We start from the raw sequence: 16,325 nt of genomic DNA on the forward strand, positions 1-16,325 counted from the left end.
CATGGTGATGAAGGGATGGTCCAACACCTGGTCAGGTGTTATCCTCCCCTCTGGATCCAGATGAAGCATTCGTTTCAACAGGTCCATGAAGACGTCACAAGATGTTTCATCAGCATCGCAACGCAGGGAGGAGAACACTTCTTCCAGTGAGCAAATCACACATGTAAGTGTATACATAACATCCTCTATTAGCAGTTCTGCCTTTAACTCCTGCACTGTGTAATACTCCTCTGGTTCCTGGAAAACACAAAACAAAACATTTTTAGTGATCTGATTGAATGACGTGCAAAGACAGCCTATTCTTGAACATTTCAGAGATGAAGTTGTTACTCCAATATTAGTTGCAGTCATACCTTAAATCTCCATGTATCGTCTTCCTGAATGAAATAGCTGCAGGTTGTTTGTCCAGCATCCAAGAGGGATTGCTCTGGCATACCAAGTGTCAAGAGGATGGATTGAACCTGTAGAAAAAACACAGGATATTTCACATATTGAGAATATTTCATTAACAGTGTTAGGCTATAACTATGGATTAAACAGTACAGTCAGGATGCATGTAGTAATGTACAGTGCATCAGCACAATACTCACCACATCATATTCAGTCTTCCCGCCAAAGAGATCACGGAACAGCATCCCATTAATGTGTTCAATAACCATCATATTTTAGGGCTTTTGGAGAAAAATAAGACAGCCTCCAGTCACTTTTAGATCACTGCAGAGGGAAGGTGTCACAGAGCGAGGCAGGATTTAGGACCTAAACGCAGACAGAATAGTCAAGGCCAACTAGGCCGAAACGCGTATGAATTGTCTGTTCGTCAGAGGTAAATAAGATAATGTGAAAAAGGACATATTGAGTACTGGCATTTTCTTCATTCTATCATGCATAACTGAGCCTTGCACCTATAAGGATTTTGTTACTAACCTGTAGTGTAGCGGCAGTACTCTTCTCTGGGCAGCCAACAGAGTTGAATGAAGGAACTCAAAGAACAGGGGAGTAAGGCACAGGGATAAAAGGACACAGGTGAACACAACTGACAATCAACACTGTGATAGGCTGGGGAACTCAGAGGACACACTATCACAGTACAGGTTAGACAAGGCAGGCAAACAGTAACAAGGCATACAGGAAACACTAGGAACAATACAAAATAAAAGCACACAAGGGTAACGCAACTCAAACTGGAACTAAGACACAATATTACAAAATCACAGGAAAACAGTAAAGTAAAACTAACTAAATACAGAACATGTCACAGAACATGACAGGAGGGGTTGTGTGCATGTCTGTGTCCAGTTTTATGATCAAGTTAATTAATGCACGGTCAAGGAAGGCAATGATGTTTCTGCAACTGTCCATGCTATACATACCCTAATGTTAAATTGCTGCCCTGAGGGCAGCTTTTGGAATACTGGTCTCAGGGCAGCTTAAATGCTATACAAACACCAATGTTAAATTGCTGCCCTGAGGGCAGCTTTTGAATGCTGGTCTCAGGGTAGCTTAAATGCTATACATACAACCATGTTAGAAAGCGGCCCTGAGGGCATAATTTGAATGCTGGTCTCAGGGCAGCCAAATGCTATACAAACACCAATGTTAAATTGCTGCCCTGAGGGCAGCTTTTGAATGCTGGTCTCAGGGCAGCTTAAATGCTATAGTACCACAGACAAAAAACAGTCTAAGTCAAAATGTCATTCTGACCCCTCCACGAAAAGGCCTCGTTGTCCTGACCCCTTATCTATCATTTATACATTATGGATCAATAGTGTGGACTTTTTCGTCTGTGGCATTCATATAACCATTTTAAATTGCTGCCCTGAGGGCAGCTTTTGAATGCTGGTCTCAAATGATGCCCTGAGACCAGCATTCAAAAGCTGCCCTCAGGGCAGCAATTTAACATTGGTGTTTGTATAGCATTTAAGCTGCCCTGAGACCTGAGAAAATTCAAAATACAATTGAACCCGCCCCCCACTCTTAGCCCCGCCCCCTTTCACTATTAGCCCCGAATCCCACCCTTGCTGATTGGACGCACGCGAGGGCCAATGAAATTGAATGCTGCCCTCAGAACACATTCCAAGGCATATAAGTCACATCTGCGAAATATGACCCGCGCTACATTACATTTGGATTCACTTGGAGTGGGACAGAGGCAGACCCCATACCACAGTGTGTATTATGTAGTAACACTCTTAGCAATGAGTGTATGAAGCCCGCGCATCTCAAACGGCATCTTCAAACCAAACACGCAGACCACGCAAACAAACCACTTGAATTCTTTCAAAGAAAGCTAGTGTCACTGAAGGAGGCCAAGTCCAGTATACACTCAGCTGCTACACCTGTAGCTAAAGCACAAGAATGCTCATTTCGTGCAAGCCTCTGCATTGCTAAAGCAGGTAAACCACACACAATTGGAGAAGAATTGTGCCTGCCAATAGTGAAAGAGATGACACGCATAATGTGTGGGGAGAAGATGGCCAAAAGGTTGAATATGATTCCACTTTCCAACGACACATTGTCGAGGAGAGTAGAGGCCATGGCAGATGATGTTAAAAATACACTGGTAGACCACATAACAAGTAGCCGCTACTATTCCATCCAGCTGGACGAGTCAACTGATGTCGCAGATTTGGCCAATTTGATGGTGTATGTTAGATATGAATATGATGGAGCAGCTCAGGAGGACTTTCTGTTCTGTAAACCACTAGAAACCAGAACTACAGCTGAGGACATATTCAATCTGCTTAACGCTTTTTTCCAAGAGAATGGGCTTGACTGGAAAATGTGTTGTGGAGTGTGTACAGACGGCGCACGGGCTATGACAGGTCGCCACAAGGGAGTTGCAGCGCGGATACGTGAGGTGGCACCGGGGATGCAATGGACCCACTGCAGTATACATCGTCAGGCCTTGGCGGTGAAGAAGATGCCAGGAGAACTTAAGGCTGTGTTGGACACGGCTGTGAAAACTGTCAATTTCATTAAAGCCCAACCTATGCATTCTCGCCTATTTCATGTGCTCTGTGACGAAATGGGCAGCGAGCATGTTCAACTGTTGCTCCATACAGAAGTACGGTGGCGAGAGGGAAGGTACTTACAAGGCTTTTCGAATTGCACAGAGAGGTACAAACATTCTTACAGGACAAAAGCTTCCCCATATCTGGTGTCTTCGACGACCATGTGTGGCTCAGTCAACTGGCATACGTGTCGGATATATTCTCTCGTTTTAACGACCTGAATTTGAGGCTACAGGGGCTTTCCGTCAATATATTTGATGTGCAAGATAAAATGAATGCTATTGTGAAAAAGATGGAGCTGTTTGAAATCAAAGCCAAGGCAGGAGATGTTTCATCCTGACCCTCGATAACGGAGTGAGGGACAGCATCGTTGCGCACCTTGTCTCACTCAGGCAACCGTTCCGTGAATATTTTCCAGTGACAGCTGAAGATAATAACTGGATGAGAAACCCGTTCAGCATTGAAACCTCTGAAATGCCCAAGGACTTCACTGCTGATGAGCAGGAGAGTTTAATAGAATTGTCTTGCGATGAAACACTGAAGTCTGCGTTCAGAAGACAATCACTGATACACTTTTGGATACAACAACACAGTGAATACCCCGCTCTTTCGGACAAGGCAGTACGCGTTCTCCTTCCCTTTGCGACGTCATATATCTGCGAGAAAGGCTTCTCTTCATTCGCCTACATAAAAACTAAGTACAGAAACAGGCTGGATGCGTGCGTGCGTGCGTGCGTGCGTGCGTGCGCTTTCAGAAGACAGTCGTTGTTGGACCCAATGCGTGTGTCTGCTTTCAGAAGACTGTTATTGTTGGACCCTTGTTGTTGGACCCAACACAGTGAATACCCTGCTTTTTCAGCACTTTCTCCGTTATACATTATCACTAATGTGTGTGTGTGTGTGTGTGTGTGTGTGTGTGTGTGTGTGTGTGTGTGTGTGTGTGTGTGTGTGGTTGGTTATTGTTTTCACTTGCTGTGTGTTTGCAGTACTACAGTTATTGTTTTCACTGTGTGTATGTGTGTGTGTGTGTGTGTGTGTGTGTGTGTGTGTGTGTGGGGGGGGTTATTGTTTTCACTTGCTGTGTGTTTGCAGTAGTACAGTTATTGTTTTCACTGTGTGTGTGTGTGTGTGTGTGTGTGTGTGTGTGTGTGTGTGTGTGTGTGTGTGTGTGTGTGTGTGTGTGTGTGTGTGTGTGTGTGTGTGTGTGAGAAAATGTAATCTTTGTTCACAAAGTGTACAAGTAAAGGGCTTTTTGCCTGTATGGCTCATCATTGTAACAGTTAAAGTGCCTGTTTTGTACAGCATGATTTTGGCTGACGTCTGTGAAAAATAATAAATATTCTTATTAGGAATAAATTTGCCTCCTGTGTGAACTGTGCATATATATATATATATATATATATATATATATATATATATATATATATATTTTAACATAAGTTACAATGGTGGTCATATTGTCATTAAAATGGTGGTCATATTGTCATTATCATTTTGATAACAGTGTACCTGTATATATATATAGGTACCCGAAATCCATCATAAACTCGCCAAAAAAGCATCAATAACCGCTAATAACCACACATTTTCACGTGCGCGCAGTCCCACCAAACAAATAACAAATTTAAAAAAATGACAAAAAATCTGCTATTTTCTGTGCAGGCAACTGTCCTGTCACTCAATGACAGACAGGCCTGCAGCCCTCTGGTTGGTCAGTAAGTTAAGACTCTCTCACTAAGGGCAGACTCTCGGGCCCAGATTACATCATTGATAAACTTAGTTTGTATTTAAGCAGTCAATTTCTGTTAGTCAGTGTGATTTTTACCCCTCGTCATTTTGGATTTAGACTTGTTGGGTTATATCTCCAAATTGCATGTGACTTTTCCATGTATTTCTGTAATGGTATGTCTCGCTGGGAATAAATGTATCCCACCTAGATAATTTGACAAAGTTTCTGTCTCCGTTTATTTCCGCAATCTTTACCATTCAAACAGATAACCATTACAGTAAATTCACATCACACCAAAAGGGGTTCCCGCCCAGAATGGGTTAAACATGATTTGTGCAGTTTTAAATTTCACCAAGTCTGGGAACTTTAGAATATAAGATTTTAAAAACAGGTTATTGGTATGATCAAGGTATCCTTATTATAGGTATTGCCCCATACTTCTACACAGTACGATAGATAAGGGTCAACAAGTGAATTGTACAGAGTGTGTCATTGAAAACAAATGGTGAACATTTGAGTCCATATCTTGATAAATAGGTTGACAAATCATTGTTATCAAAATGCTACACAATCCCAGCTGTACATGTAACATGTACATGTGCTGAAGGTGGATTTAGTCCCTATGGTCCTACTCTCTGGAACAACCTTAATGACCTAACATCTAGCTGCTACAACTGTGTCATCTTTTAATCTCGTCAGCCCTAGTTACTTCATGTGTCAAATTGTGAAAATAGCTGATCTACAAGCTCACAACATGTTGCGATGGAATGTGTTCTGACCTTGTAGATTGCCTATATCCGCAGAGCAAACATTGTGTGTGTGTGTGTGTGTGTGTGTGTGTGTGTGTGTGTGCGTGCGTGCATATGTGTGCGTGCCAGGGCCGTGCAGAGAGCACTGAGGGGGCAGGTGCTCAAATCCCACAAAAGGGCACATCTGTCGGTTTTTGGGATGGTCTTTTTGTGGGAATACCTTGTGCCATTTCACACCAGAAATGTTGTACATTGGGGGCTCAATTTTCATCCATGCTATACTCCTTTTCCCTAAACTTCTTTGCCTTTTTTATTTATTTGTTTTTACCATTTTGAAAAACTTTTTGAATAGTTAAAAAAGAAAAGTTTTATAAAATAGCAAAAAGAAAAAAAAAAGGGAAATAAGTTTAGGGTTAAGGGGTTTAGCATGGACAAAAATAGAGCCTTATTTTTCTAATGGGGAAATAAAAGGTGTTCCACAATAACTTGGTCCATGTCAGTGGCCTACGTTCTCATTACCATGTCAAAATGAAAAGGGCCACGGATGTTGTGTTAACACTTTCATCGCCCTCACGTGATGTTACCGCAGGCAGACAGGCAATATCTGTGAATTTGCGCCAACTACTTCCGGGGCACACAGCCCAACACAGCGAGAGGAGCAGCAAAAACCTCTGGCGGATTGGACAAAAACAACAACTTTGATGGGAAGAACGTAGGCTGTGTGTAGCAGCCTGGAAAGCACAAAGGGTTAGTTAAGAGCTTCGGCTGCATGGAATTTATATAAACCTATATAACCCGCCATATTTGTTTTACCTCAAATGTCTGGTTTGGTAATGTGAAATAATTCCTTTTGTTCACAGCACACACCTGACAAAGGAGCATTGATATTAAATGACGATTAAATAGAATCGTTTAAATGTGATGCATATGTGGCTTCATGGTCCGATGGTAGCCTGGCTAATAAGCCAGACTCAAATCACACTGTCGTGTGGTATTTGAGTCTGGAGATGCTGTGTATGGATCTTGTTTCCTGGTGGGCGGGTTCAAACATTTTCTCTTTGACGCAATTGGTCAGAGCTACTGTCAGTCAAAGGTCTCAAGCATTGAACGTCACTGTACCAAAGCCCGCCCATATTGCATACCGTGTCCCGATTGGCCACACCAGTTCTCTGGTGTAGGAAATGGGCGTACAATTGAGCCTCTCCAGACCGTAATATGCCGGCAGGCAAATTTGTTTTTGCCAACGGCTGATTCGGTCTGGCTTATTAGCCAGGCTAGTCCGATGGTACATTATGTAAGATGTAGCAACACCCTGATCTACACAAACCCAGCAGCTTGTGAGCACTTTACTGCACCATCATTTACTGCATATCAATGAACATAATTATTGCGTGAATTGTAATGCATATGACTTGTTAAATACTGACAAATGTGGACACAGACTGAGGCTCATATTGTACTACCAGAACATATGAGCTGGAGGGAATAATGCAAGATAAAATGAAGTTCCATCATGTTGAATAGAAAATAAAATCCATACACAAGATAAAAATTAAGCTCCATCACAAGGAACTATTAATGTGTATTTTATTCAGTCATGTTGATATTGTCAGATTATACATATAATTCAGATAAAGAAAGAACAAGTGTGCTTCCTCTGGAGACTGCCCTTTGTTTAAGGCAGTGGGTGCTCAGCTTTGAAAATAACTTAAATCATAAACAAACTAAATGGAAAAAAGCGACGCTCCAAAATAAAAAAAATGAAAAAAAATGTAAATACTTTAGTGGATTAGACTGACCATATGTCTTAAACTAATGGCTTTTCGCCTGTATGAGTACTCATGTGTCTTTTTAGATTACCCGCCTGAGTAAAGCCTGTACCACATACTGTACAAGAAAATGGCTTTTCTCCTGTATGAATCCTCATGTGTGTTGTTAGATCTCTTGTGGTAACACAGCCTTTACCACATACTGTACAAGAAAATGGCCTTTCGCCTGTATGAGTCATCATGTGTCTTTTTAGATGAACCGCCTGAGTAAAGCCTGTACCACATACTGTACAAGAAAATGGCTTTTCTCCAGTATGAGTCATCATGTGTCTTTTTAGATTACCCGCCTGAGTAAAGCCTGTACCACATACTGTACAAGAAAATGGCCTGTCGCCTGTATGAATCCTCATGTGTGTTTTTAAACTCTCCTTTAGATTAAATATTTTGCCACACACTGTACAATTAAAACTTTTCTTCCCTGTGTGACTCCAGGACTTCAGGTCCTGGGACAGCTTGTGCTGTCCTCCCACATTGTGTGTGTTTTGTGATTTCAGTGTGTTTAAAGCTGACTGTGATCTCCCCTAGTCTCCTCCCAATCATCAGTGTCAGATTCAGAACAGTGTGAAGAGAGGAGCTGGTTGTCACTAGTTGGTTGTGATGTTCCACAGTCCTCTACATCAGCTTGTGTTTCCATGTGTACAGTTGAGGTGCCGGCTACAGGCTCTGTCTCTCTGTCTTCATCATCTTCTTCACTTTTCACTGCTAGTAATGTCAACACTGATCCACCAGCCTCTTCTGGTCTTTGAAGTAGGTCCTCTTGTTCCTCTTTAATCTCTGGAGCTTGTGGTTCCTCCTGGACCAGCCTGGAGCTCCTCTCCTCTTCATGTGGAACCTCCTCTTTACACACAAGGACGTGCAGAAAGTCTACAAAAATAATACAATGTGTTACAACCCTTATGGTCTAGGACAGAGGTTCTCAATGTTTTTGGCTGGGGACCCCCGGAAATGCTTTGGCCATGTATTCTGCCCTCTGGCTCCAAAACTATGGAATGGGCCTGGGCCGACTTAGCGGTCCAGGCACCTTGGCTGGTAATCCAGCATGACATTGCGTCACGGGTTCGAGTCCAGATCCAGTCAAATTGTACTGTGTGTCTTCCACCGCATCTCCCTCCCCGTTTCCTGTCTACCTACTGTAAATCCATCAATGTATGTATGTATGTATGTATGTATGTATGTATGTATATATATATATATATATATATATATATATATATGGCTGTCAAATTAAGAGTTAATTAATTTGTGAGATTAATTTGATTACAATTTTTACATTCCATAACCGACTCTGCACTATCTAGCCCTATCTGGATGGCAATAATAGTGCCATAAAAGGCTGCACAATTTACATAGGCAGAGGCTCAAATCACATTGGGTTTGTTATAAAGAATAAAATATACATACATATGCATGTTAAATGTATCCGCCTTCTGACAGTTATCTTACCATTCCCACAACAATATACAGAAAAACATGGCATATTTTGGACATAGTTCGAATGATGATTAATTAATTTTCAAACTGTGATTATTCTGATTAAATGTTTTAATCGTTTGACAATTTGGTGGGATGCACGATTAATCGGTAGCATAATCAGAATAGGCCATATCGGCCATAAAAATGCCATATCGGTATCGGAATGGTCTCAAAATAAGTTTTTTTTCTACATTTAATGTGTGTACTCGTCTCATTCAGTAGTCATTCAGTTGTGGAAACAGACACTTGTAAAAGGCTATTTATTGATTGATTTAATACTTTATTAACATGCTTTGGGCCAAGCCCCTAGGGCCTAGGCTTGTTTCCATTGTGGTCCTCTGTATAATATCGGAATCGGTCAGAATCGGTATCGACAGATATGACCCAGCAAATAATCGGAGATTGGATATCGGTCATAATCGTGCACCCCTAATATATATATATATATATATATATATATATATATATATATATATGAGAAAGGAGGAATGGAAAGGACTTCAGACTCCATCTTAGTCCGTAGCACTTGCCCTAGCCTCGACGACCTTACAGGCCTATGTAAAGGCTCAACTGTTCCACTGTGCTTAGCTTACGTATGATTCTTGATGACAATACTTAATGTAGATGTATACCATGTTTTGTTCGTGCTTACTGTAAATAACTCTGGATTAAGAGCATCTGCTAAATGGCTAAATTGTAAACAGGGTCTGCGATTAATTACAACTGTGGATCGCATTGCGAAGTCAAACTGGTTCACTCAATCGTGCATATAACAATTGTGCAGCGCTAGCAAGCTTGTGTGCGTGTGCGTGTGTGTCTGTCTGTCTGTCTGTCTGTCTGCCCTCCTGCCTGCCTGCCTGTGTCTGCACTCTGTCATGGGAGAACATATTTGTTAAAGTGACATTTTTTTCCTTTATTTTTTTTCTCAATAGGCCTACCAATTTGTACAGCAAGCCTTTGGCTGTATACATATATTATTTATATTTGTATATTTATTATAATGATTAGGAATTATTATTATAATGATTAGGAATGAATTTGCCTTTTGTGCGAACCTGTGCTTAGCTGAATAGGACTAGATTTTAATAATCATAATCATAATGTTGGTACTTGAGAGCCAAATATTTTCTGAGGTGGTACTTGAAAACTTTGAGAAAAAAGGTTGAGAACCACTGATTTAACAATATTTCTGTAGTTTTCTTAATTTCATATAGGCTCAACATTCTGCTCTGGTTATCAATGGTAAAACCTGTTTATCTAATTAAATAGAGGTTTGCTTAAAAGTAATCCAAAGGTAACTGAAAGTAACCAGTTACTTTTTAAATTGTGGTACTCGGATTACGTTACTGACTACAATTTATAGCAAGTAACTTGTAGCTGTAGGGGATTACTTTTTAAAAGTAACCTTCCCAACCCTGATTGTAAATGGTATTCAACTTTACTACATGTTTAAACCACAGTAAATAAAACACTACATACCTATCTTGTACAATTTTACTACAGGTTGCATCCTTGCATCAAACAGTCCATGTCTCTGGTCCATCTCTGGCTGTTCCTCTGACAACGTTGAATGTCTTTTGGAGGCCATCTCTCTAGATACTGTCTCCCTGTGGTGCTCTGTGGAAATCACCAGTAGAAAGCCCTTTCATTATACCACATCAAACTTACCATGTCCTGTTCAGTTGAAAGGAGCAGTCACTAGTTGTAAGTGCTAAAATAATTCTCCCCATCCTGATGTAAACATCAGATGAAAATAAAAATGATATTGAATTTGTAAAAGGGAAACAAAGAAACAGTAACAGAAATAGCCAATCTTCAAGCTCACAGAGGACACAGGCTGGGGCGCCAACCCATACTGCTCCCAGGTGCCGTACATTCCTAACCACTTTTTTATCCTACTTGGCCTGTGTCTCATAGGGCTGTGGGCAGTTCAGAAACCCGTCCACCAGTGATATCATCGTTAGGCAGATTTGTTTTTAAACAAGATTTAAAATAGAAAATGTTTCGATTTGTATTATTGTGAGACCAAAGAAAAATCATTTTCGCATTGCAACTTTTCAGGAATAGAATGCCTGCAGTTTCTATTAGTTTGGAGTCCCCATCGATGATATCAATGGTGGATGGGTTTCTGAACTGCCCACAGCCCTCCTATGAGACACATACCGAGTAGGAAAAGAATGGTGATATTTTATCATGAACAATTATATGAAGATAAGTTGAAAAGTGGTGAAGTGGTCCTTTAAGTAGTATTTTTTTATTGCGTATTTGAAAAAAGTCAATAGTCATTGACCCACCAGCCTCTTTTTTAAGTAGCTCCTCTTGTTCCTCTTCAATCTCTGGAGGTTGTGGTTCCTCCTGGACCAGACTGAAGCTCCTCTCCTCTTCAGGTGGAACCTCCTCTTTACACACAGGAACGTGCAGAAAGTCTAGGATTAATACAGGTTAGTTAATACTGAATTGCTTCAGTGAACCCATTAATACTTTTACTGACGAACCGTCGTCCCATTCATAATACATTTTGATCAATGTAGTCACATTGTTAATGCTAAAATCGATAACCGAGTCATATCGGTTCATCTTTACACTCAGTATCGACCCACTTTCACCAATAAAACAAATAAAGACAGAGTGATTTAAACTTACTAAGATCCAGGTGGTCTTCAGGTTCCTGTTTAAGGTGGTCTTCAAGTTCCTGGTTAAGGTGGTCTTCAGGTTCCTGTTTAATAGAAAAAGTTGTGGCTGGAGAACTGATCTTCACCTGCAGACTGGACACACACTGGTCTGGAATGAAGACATATACTTTAATAAAGACTTTGATGTGACATTATTAACTTTAATAATAAGGCTGTTCATGTGTCACAAATAAGGACTACCATAGACTAGAGACCAAAGGACTACAGCATACAACACTCCTGTAGAAAACGGAATCAGACTAAATTAATGTATACTATGAACCAGAATGTTAAAAAAAAAAAAAAACGAAATAACAAAATGAAAGAACATCTAGCAAGCAGTAATTTTTTCATTGCATAGGCCTATTTGAAATAGCCAAATCAGTTTGATAACAGATTAATGATCCTGAAATAGACAACACAAGTAGGTATAATATTGTTGCCGTCAGGTGGAGACTAGCCTCGGAAACCCAGACGTTTTTATTTACAGGGGAAATAAAAAAACTCCCCACGTCCAAAACGGTCGGGAAATGACAGAGTTAACGTGTGGGGGTCCCTCTACTGTCACACCCAAAATCATCATATATACAGTTCATGTGTGTGTGTGGGTGTGTGTGTGTGTGTGTGTGGCTGCACAACAGTGACACTTGGCGGTGAAAACCAACCAAACGCTAGACACAGCCAGCCAGCCAGCCAGCCAGGGACACACATAGCTGTCTATAGGAGAGGTTGCACCACTCAAAAATATCAGATCAAAAGCTTGTAGATCGGCTATTTTGGTTACTTTTGCATTTTCCGGCACCGGCGGCAGCAGTCCGACACCCTACCCCAGACCCTAACCTCACAGGGAAGACACGGCGGTTTTAAACCGGCAGCACACGTAGGGAGCCATGGGTGAGTTTTAACCAGCGACGCTGACACCCTACCCCAAACCCTAACCTCACATGGAAAACACAGGTGATTTTTTAACCGACAACTCATATCGGCTGTTATCGGCAGTTGCGGTGTCGGCCACGGAATGGACCGACATTGCCGCGGAACTCCACTAATCCCCCCACCTTCCCGGGCAGGTGCCGCCCCTCCCCCCGGCAGTGCCACGCCTGATGGCCGGGGACGGAGAATGCACTAGCTCCTTCTGAATTACGGAGATACAAGGTTTCTCTGCCCGGCAGCAATGATAAAAAGGTAAACCCAGCTGCTATAATAGAACAGTGTCAGTGAGAATCATGTAGATCTCAGGATTCACATGGAAACAGTGAAGGCCTCACAGAACGGAGACCAGGTGTCTCCCTTTGCGTGGGACAGTCCCTCATTTCCAAGACTTTAAGCGCCCCACACATTGAAACCCTGTCCCACATTGTGACTGACAAGCATTACTGTTCAAATGCCCTAATATAGTTAGTCCCCTAATAGTTGGCTTACTGTTGTAAAGCTCTAACATTGTATATTTTCCTGAATCCTGATAGATGTATATCGAGCAATATCCCCAGAGTCTCAGAGGAGGAGGAAGAGAGGCTCACTAGGACAGATTTAACAGCAACAACAACGACAATGACACAGACGCAGAGAAGGCTCAAACAACCCACCTTGACTCAATAACACCAGAGTAAGGCCAAGTGTGGACAAGGACAGATGCATGCACAGTTGCACACCGCACAGACTTATAGTCTGGTGAGACGTAGGACCCTAGGCAGGTCGCAAACCACAGTCCTAGCAACCTCTAAGTGCCTGCAATGCCAGAAGAACACACAAGGCGGAGGTGGAGCCTCCTGTTGGCTCTGGCATAGAGAAAGGAATCCTGGATGAGAGGGCCAGTGATTTGGCCTATCACTGCTGACCTTGTGGTGGTCGAAACCATAGATATAAGAAATAGATGCCTCATTTGCCGCTGCAGTTCATTGGAGCGACGTGTATCCCAATGAAGGCGGAAGTGCAGTGCTGAAGGCTTTTATTTTTTTATTTTTTTTTAACAAATCTTTATAACAGTCATGACAATATACATTACAATACAAAACAAGACAAACAAACAAACAAACACAAACAACAAAGTTATTAACAATACAACATCAGAGCCAGGGGGGATTAGATTACTAACAGAAAACATTAAAGAGTGAACACAAAGCAACAGTTCTCCGCAGCTTTCTTATTTAGAAGTGCTGAAGGCATTTGCTGAAGGCGACTGCGTCGCTGCCCAAGTGACGTCACTCATGTGACTCCTCCACGTCTCTCGCTGTCACTCAAGTGACTACTGGCCAATCACAGCGCGTCTTTTCCGGGACTTATGTTACGCACGCGGAAGCTTGTCAAGGAATGTCGGGAAAATTGTGCCTTCAATGGTGACACGCGCCTCAGAGCCGGAAAGGGCGTCTATGTATATATGTCTGTGGTCGAAACACTCTAACAGGTTTGGGGACGGTGGCACAGTCGGTAGTGCTGTCGCCTCACAGCTAAAAGGTCCTGGGTTCGATTCCCACTGGGGACGCTAGGGCGTGTTCTCTCCTCTGCGTCATCAGTGCGCATACCCGAGGCGGGGTTGGCGAAAGGGCCTTTCTGTGTGGAGTTTGCATGTTCTCCCCATGTCCCCTAGGGTAGGTACCCTCACATGTTCTCCCCGTGTCCCCTAGGGTAGGTACCCTCACAAAACAACATGCAGTAATCCTAGTCTCTAAACTACCTCCCCCTGGCCAGCCGGGGCACCTAATGGAGGGAAAGGAACTGGTCGGAATAACGTGTTCCTTCCACGTGCTACATCCGGCCAGGGAAACTCCCCCCTGCCAGGTGAAAAGCAGCAGCTTGGACTCCTCATGCATAGAAGGAAGGATGAGGTCAGTCCGCTGCCCCCCAACCCCTAGGTTGGCAGAGGAAGTGTAGCGCCCAGGATTACATTAGATAATTCACACTGGGTGAAAAAATGGGTTGCAAAATCGTGGGATATATTTTTTTTTAAAGAAGGTTGGGGACCACCTGATGACCTCTCTTCCAGGCCAAGGCTTTATCCATTATGGATCTTTGATGTATTAACAAACAAACTTAAGCCTTTAAAATAACATGAGAAATATCCCCTAGGCTGCAGTACCAAGTCAGCCATACCACTTATGACCACATTGCTTTAAAAAAAACAAATGTGAGACTGAGGGGTTTAATGACAAAATGATAGGCAAGGCCCATCTCTCACACACACACACACACACACACACACACACACACACACACACACACACACACACACACACACACACACACACACACACACACACACACACACACACACACACACACACACACACACACACACACACACACACACACACACACACACACACACACACACACACACACACCTGGAGTGAACACAAAATGTAACAATAAAGAACTTGAAGCTACTGGGAAATGTACTTCAGTTCAGCTAGCTTAATGCTACTTGTAGCTGAGCTGGTGTTGTTCAGAGTTTACCAACCTGCAGTGTGTAGATCGATGTCCATATCAACATCAATGTCCAGCACTTTGTTTTGTTTCTCCAGCAGAGTTTCTAGTGTCTCCATCTCTCTCTGAAATAGGTTGCACATGACCTGAGCAGCCAAACTGAGGCGCTCCAACACAAACACTCTGACATCAAGCTTCACACAACAAACATCAGCACCACCCCTCTGCTGCTGTTTGTCCAAAACACACAATATGTCCTCTCCCACCGACGTCATGTGTTCATGTATCTTCATCCGTACAGACTCCATTTGACACGTTTTGACCTCCATTATGAGACGTTGTTTTTAGCAACAATCCGTTTATTTCACACCACGATGAAAAACAACCACAGAGCTAAAGGCTAACAAACTCCATGCTGCCTAAACGCTGTACACGCACAACCCTGCTTCCGGTGTTTACGCATGCGCAACAAACGATCCATGCACTGTTGCCTTAATGTATTTCGCCCCCTGGTGGTGGAGGTGTGTAACTGTCACTAAATTAAAATGATACATCTAATATACAGGGTTGCGTTTTGCAACTGCCTTCAAATCCCACTATAGTATGGCCGTGCAGAGAGCACTGAGGGAGCAGGGGCTCAAACACCAGAAAAGGGCACAAGTGTGTGTGCTCGTAGCGCGCACTGATTTTTGGGGTCTTTTTGTGGGGTCTGTCAATTGTGCCATTTCATGTCATTGGACAGTAAAAGAAAGCAATACGTTATCATTAGTCTGAAACTAAAACTGACTGATGGCAGCCAGCACATTTAAAGTATAATTATAAATAATAATTATAAATAATAATTATGATAGTGGAATTATCATTAGGCCTACTTGTCAAATGTTCGTCTTGAAGGGACAATGGCCCTAATTGGCTCCCCACATAAGCCCTTGTTGGCCCCCACATAAGCCTTATTGGCCCCCCGGGGCCCCCCATTGGCCGCCCACATGCCCTTATGTGGACAGAAAAAAATAAATCTTATGATTTGTTTTTTTGTTTTTTATTTGGAAGGGGCACTTTGAGGCAAAAGGGCAGTGGCTCAAGCCCCCCTAGCCTGAGGTGTAAAAACAGAGTGAGGGGCGCTCTTATCATCGTACATCATCATGAATCATCTTATAGCCTGCTACTGGCCAATCATTCAGAATGCCTGTTGCCACAAATTGACATCATATTTGGCGGACATTTCACCTAATTTCTCCTTTCATTGTCAATGGCAAATATTGAGACGTGTGGGGTCAAAAGCTGTATATAGGAGGCCCTCAAAAAAATCACACCTGTGTGAAGTGAGGGGCGCTCTTATCATTGTACGTCATCATACATCATCTCATTCCGGCTAATCAGAATGTACGTCCTCACTTTCGTCTTCAATGTTTGTGTTTACGCAATGTTTGTGTTTCCAC

At 42.4% G+C, this 16,325-nt stretch overlaps 1 protein-coding gene across 3 annotated transcripts; it reads right to left on the bottom strand.

Moving 5' to 3' along the window:
- Positions 1 to 7,103: 7,103 nt before the first annotated feature.
- Positions 7,104 to 15,209, bottom strand: LOC306919477 (uncharacterized protein). 3 transcript variants are annotated; one of them, XM_079532247.1, is made up of 5 exons: positions 14,921 to 15,209; positions 11,435 to 11,572; positions 11,086 to 11,190; positions 10,271 to 10,408; positions 7,104 to 8,182 (listed from the first exon to the last, which is right to left on the bottom strand). In XM_079532247.1, the coding sequence occupies exons 1-5, from the start codon at positions 15,192 to 15,194 to the stop codon at positions 7,818 to 7,820; spliced, it is 1,020 nt and encodes a 339-aa protein (XP_079388373.1). In that variant the 5' UTR covers positions 15,195 to 15,209; the 3' UTR covers positions 7,104 to 7,817. The 3 variants fall into 3 exon arrangements, with proteins under 3 accessions (XP_079388373.1, XP_079388372.1, XP_079388371.1); XM_079532246.1 differs by having other exon boundaries at positions 7,104 to 8,155; positions 11,086 to 11,217; XM_079532245.1 differs by having other exon boundaries at positions 11,086 to 11,217.
- Between the last annotated feature and the right edge of the window lie 1,116 nt (positions 15,210 to 16,325).

This window comes from Electrona antarctica (genome assembly GCF_951216825.1).
Source record: "Electrona antarctica genome assembly, contig: scaffold_25, whole genome shotgun sequence".
NCBI lineage: Eukaryota > Metazoa > Chordata > Actinopteri > Myctophiformes > Myctophidae > Electrona > Electrona antarctica.

What these genes read in the sequence shown, in the direction of transcription:
- LOC306919477 (XM_079532245.1), bottom strand. Translation starts at nt 15,194, where the DNA reads ATGGAGTCTGTACGGATGAAGATACATGAACACATGACGTCGGTGGGA. An exon ending in CATCGATCTACACACTGCAG is followed by an intron (nt 11,573 to 14,920) that starts GTTGGTAAACTC and finishes TCTTCATTCCAG; the next exon opens with ACCAGTGTGTGTCCAGTCTG. An exon ending in GCTACTTAAAAAAGAGGCTG is followed by an intron (nt 10,409 to 11,085) that starts GTGGGTCAATGA and finishes TGATTTCCACAG; the next exon opens with AGCACCACAGGGAGACAGTA.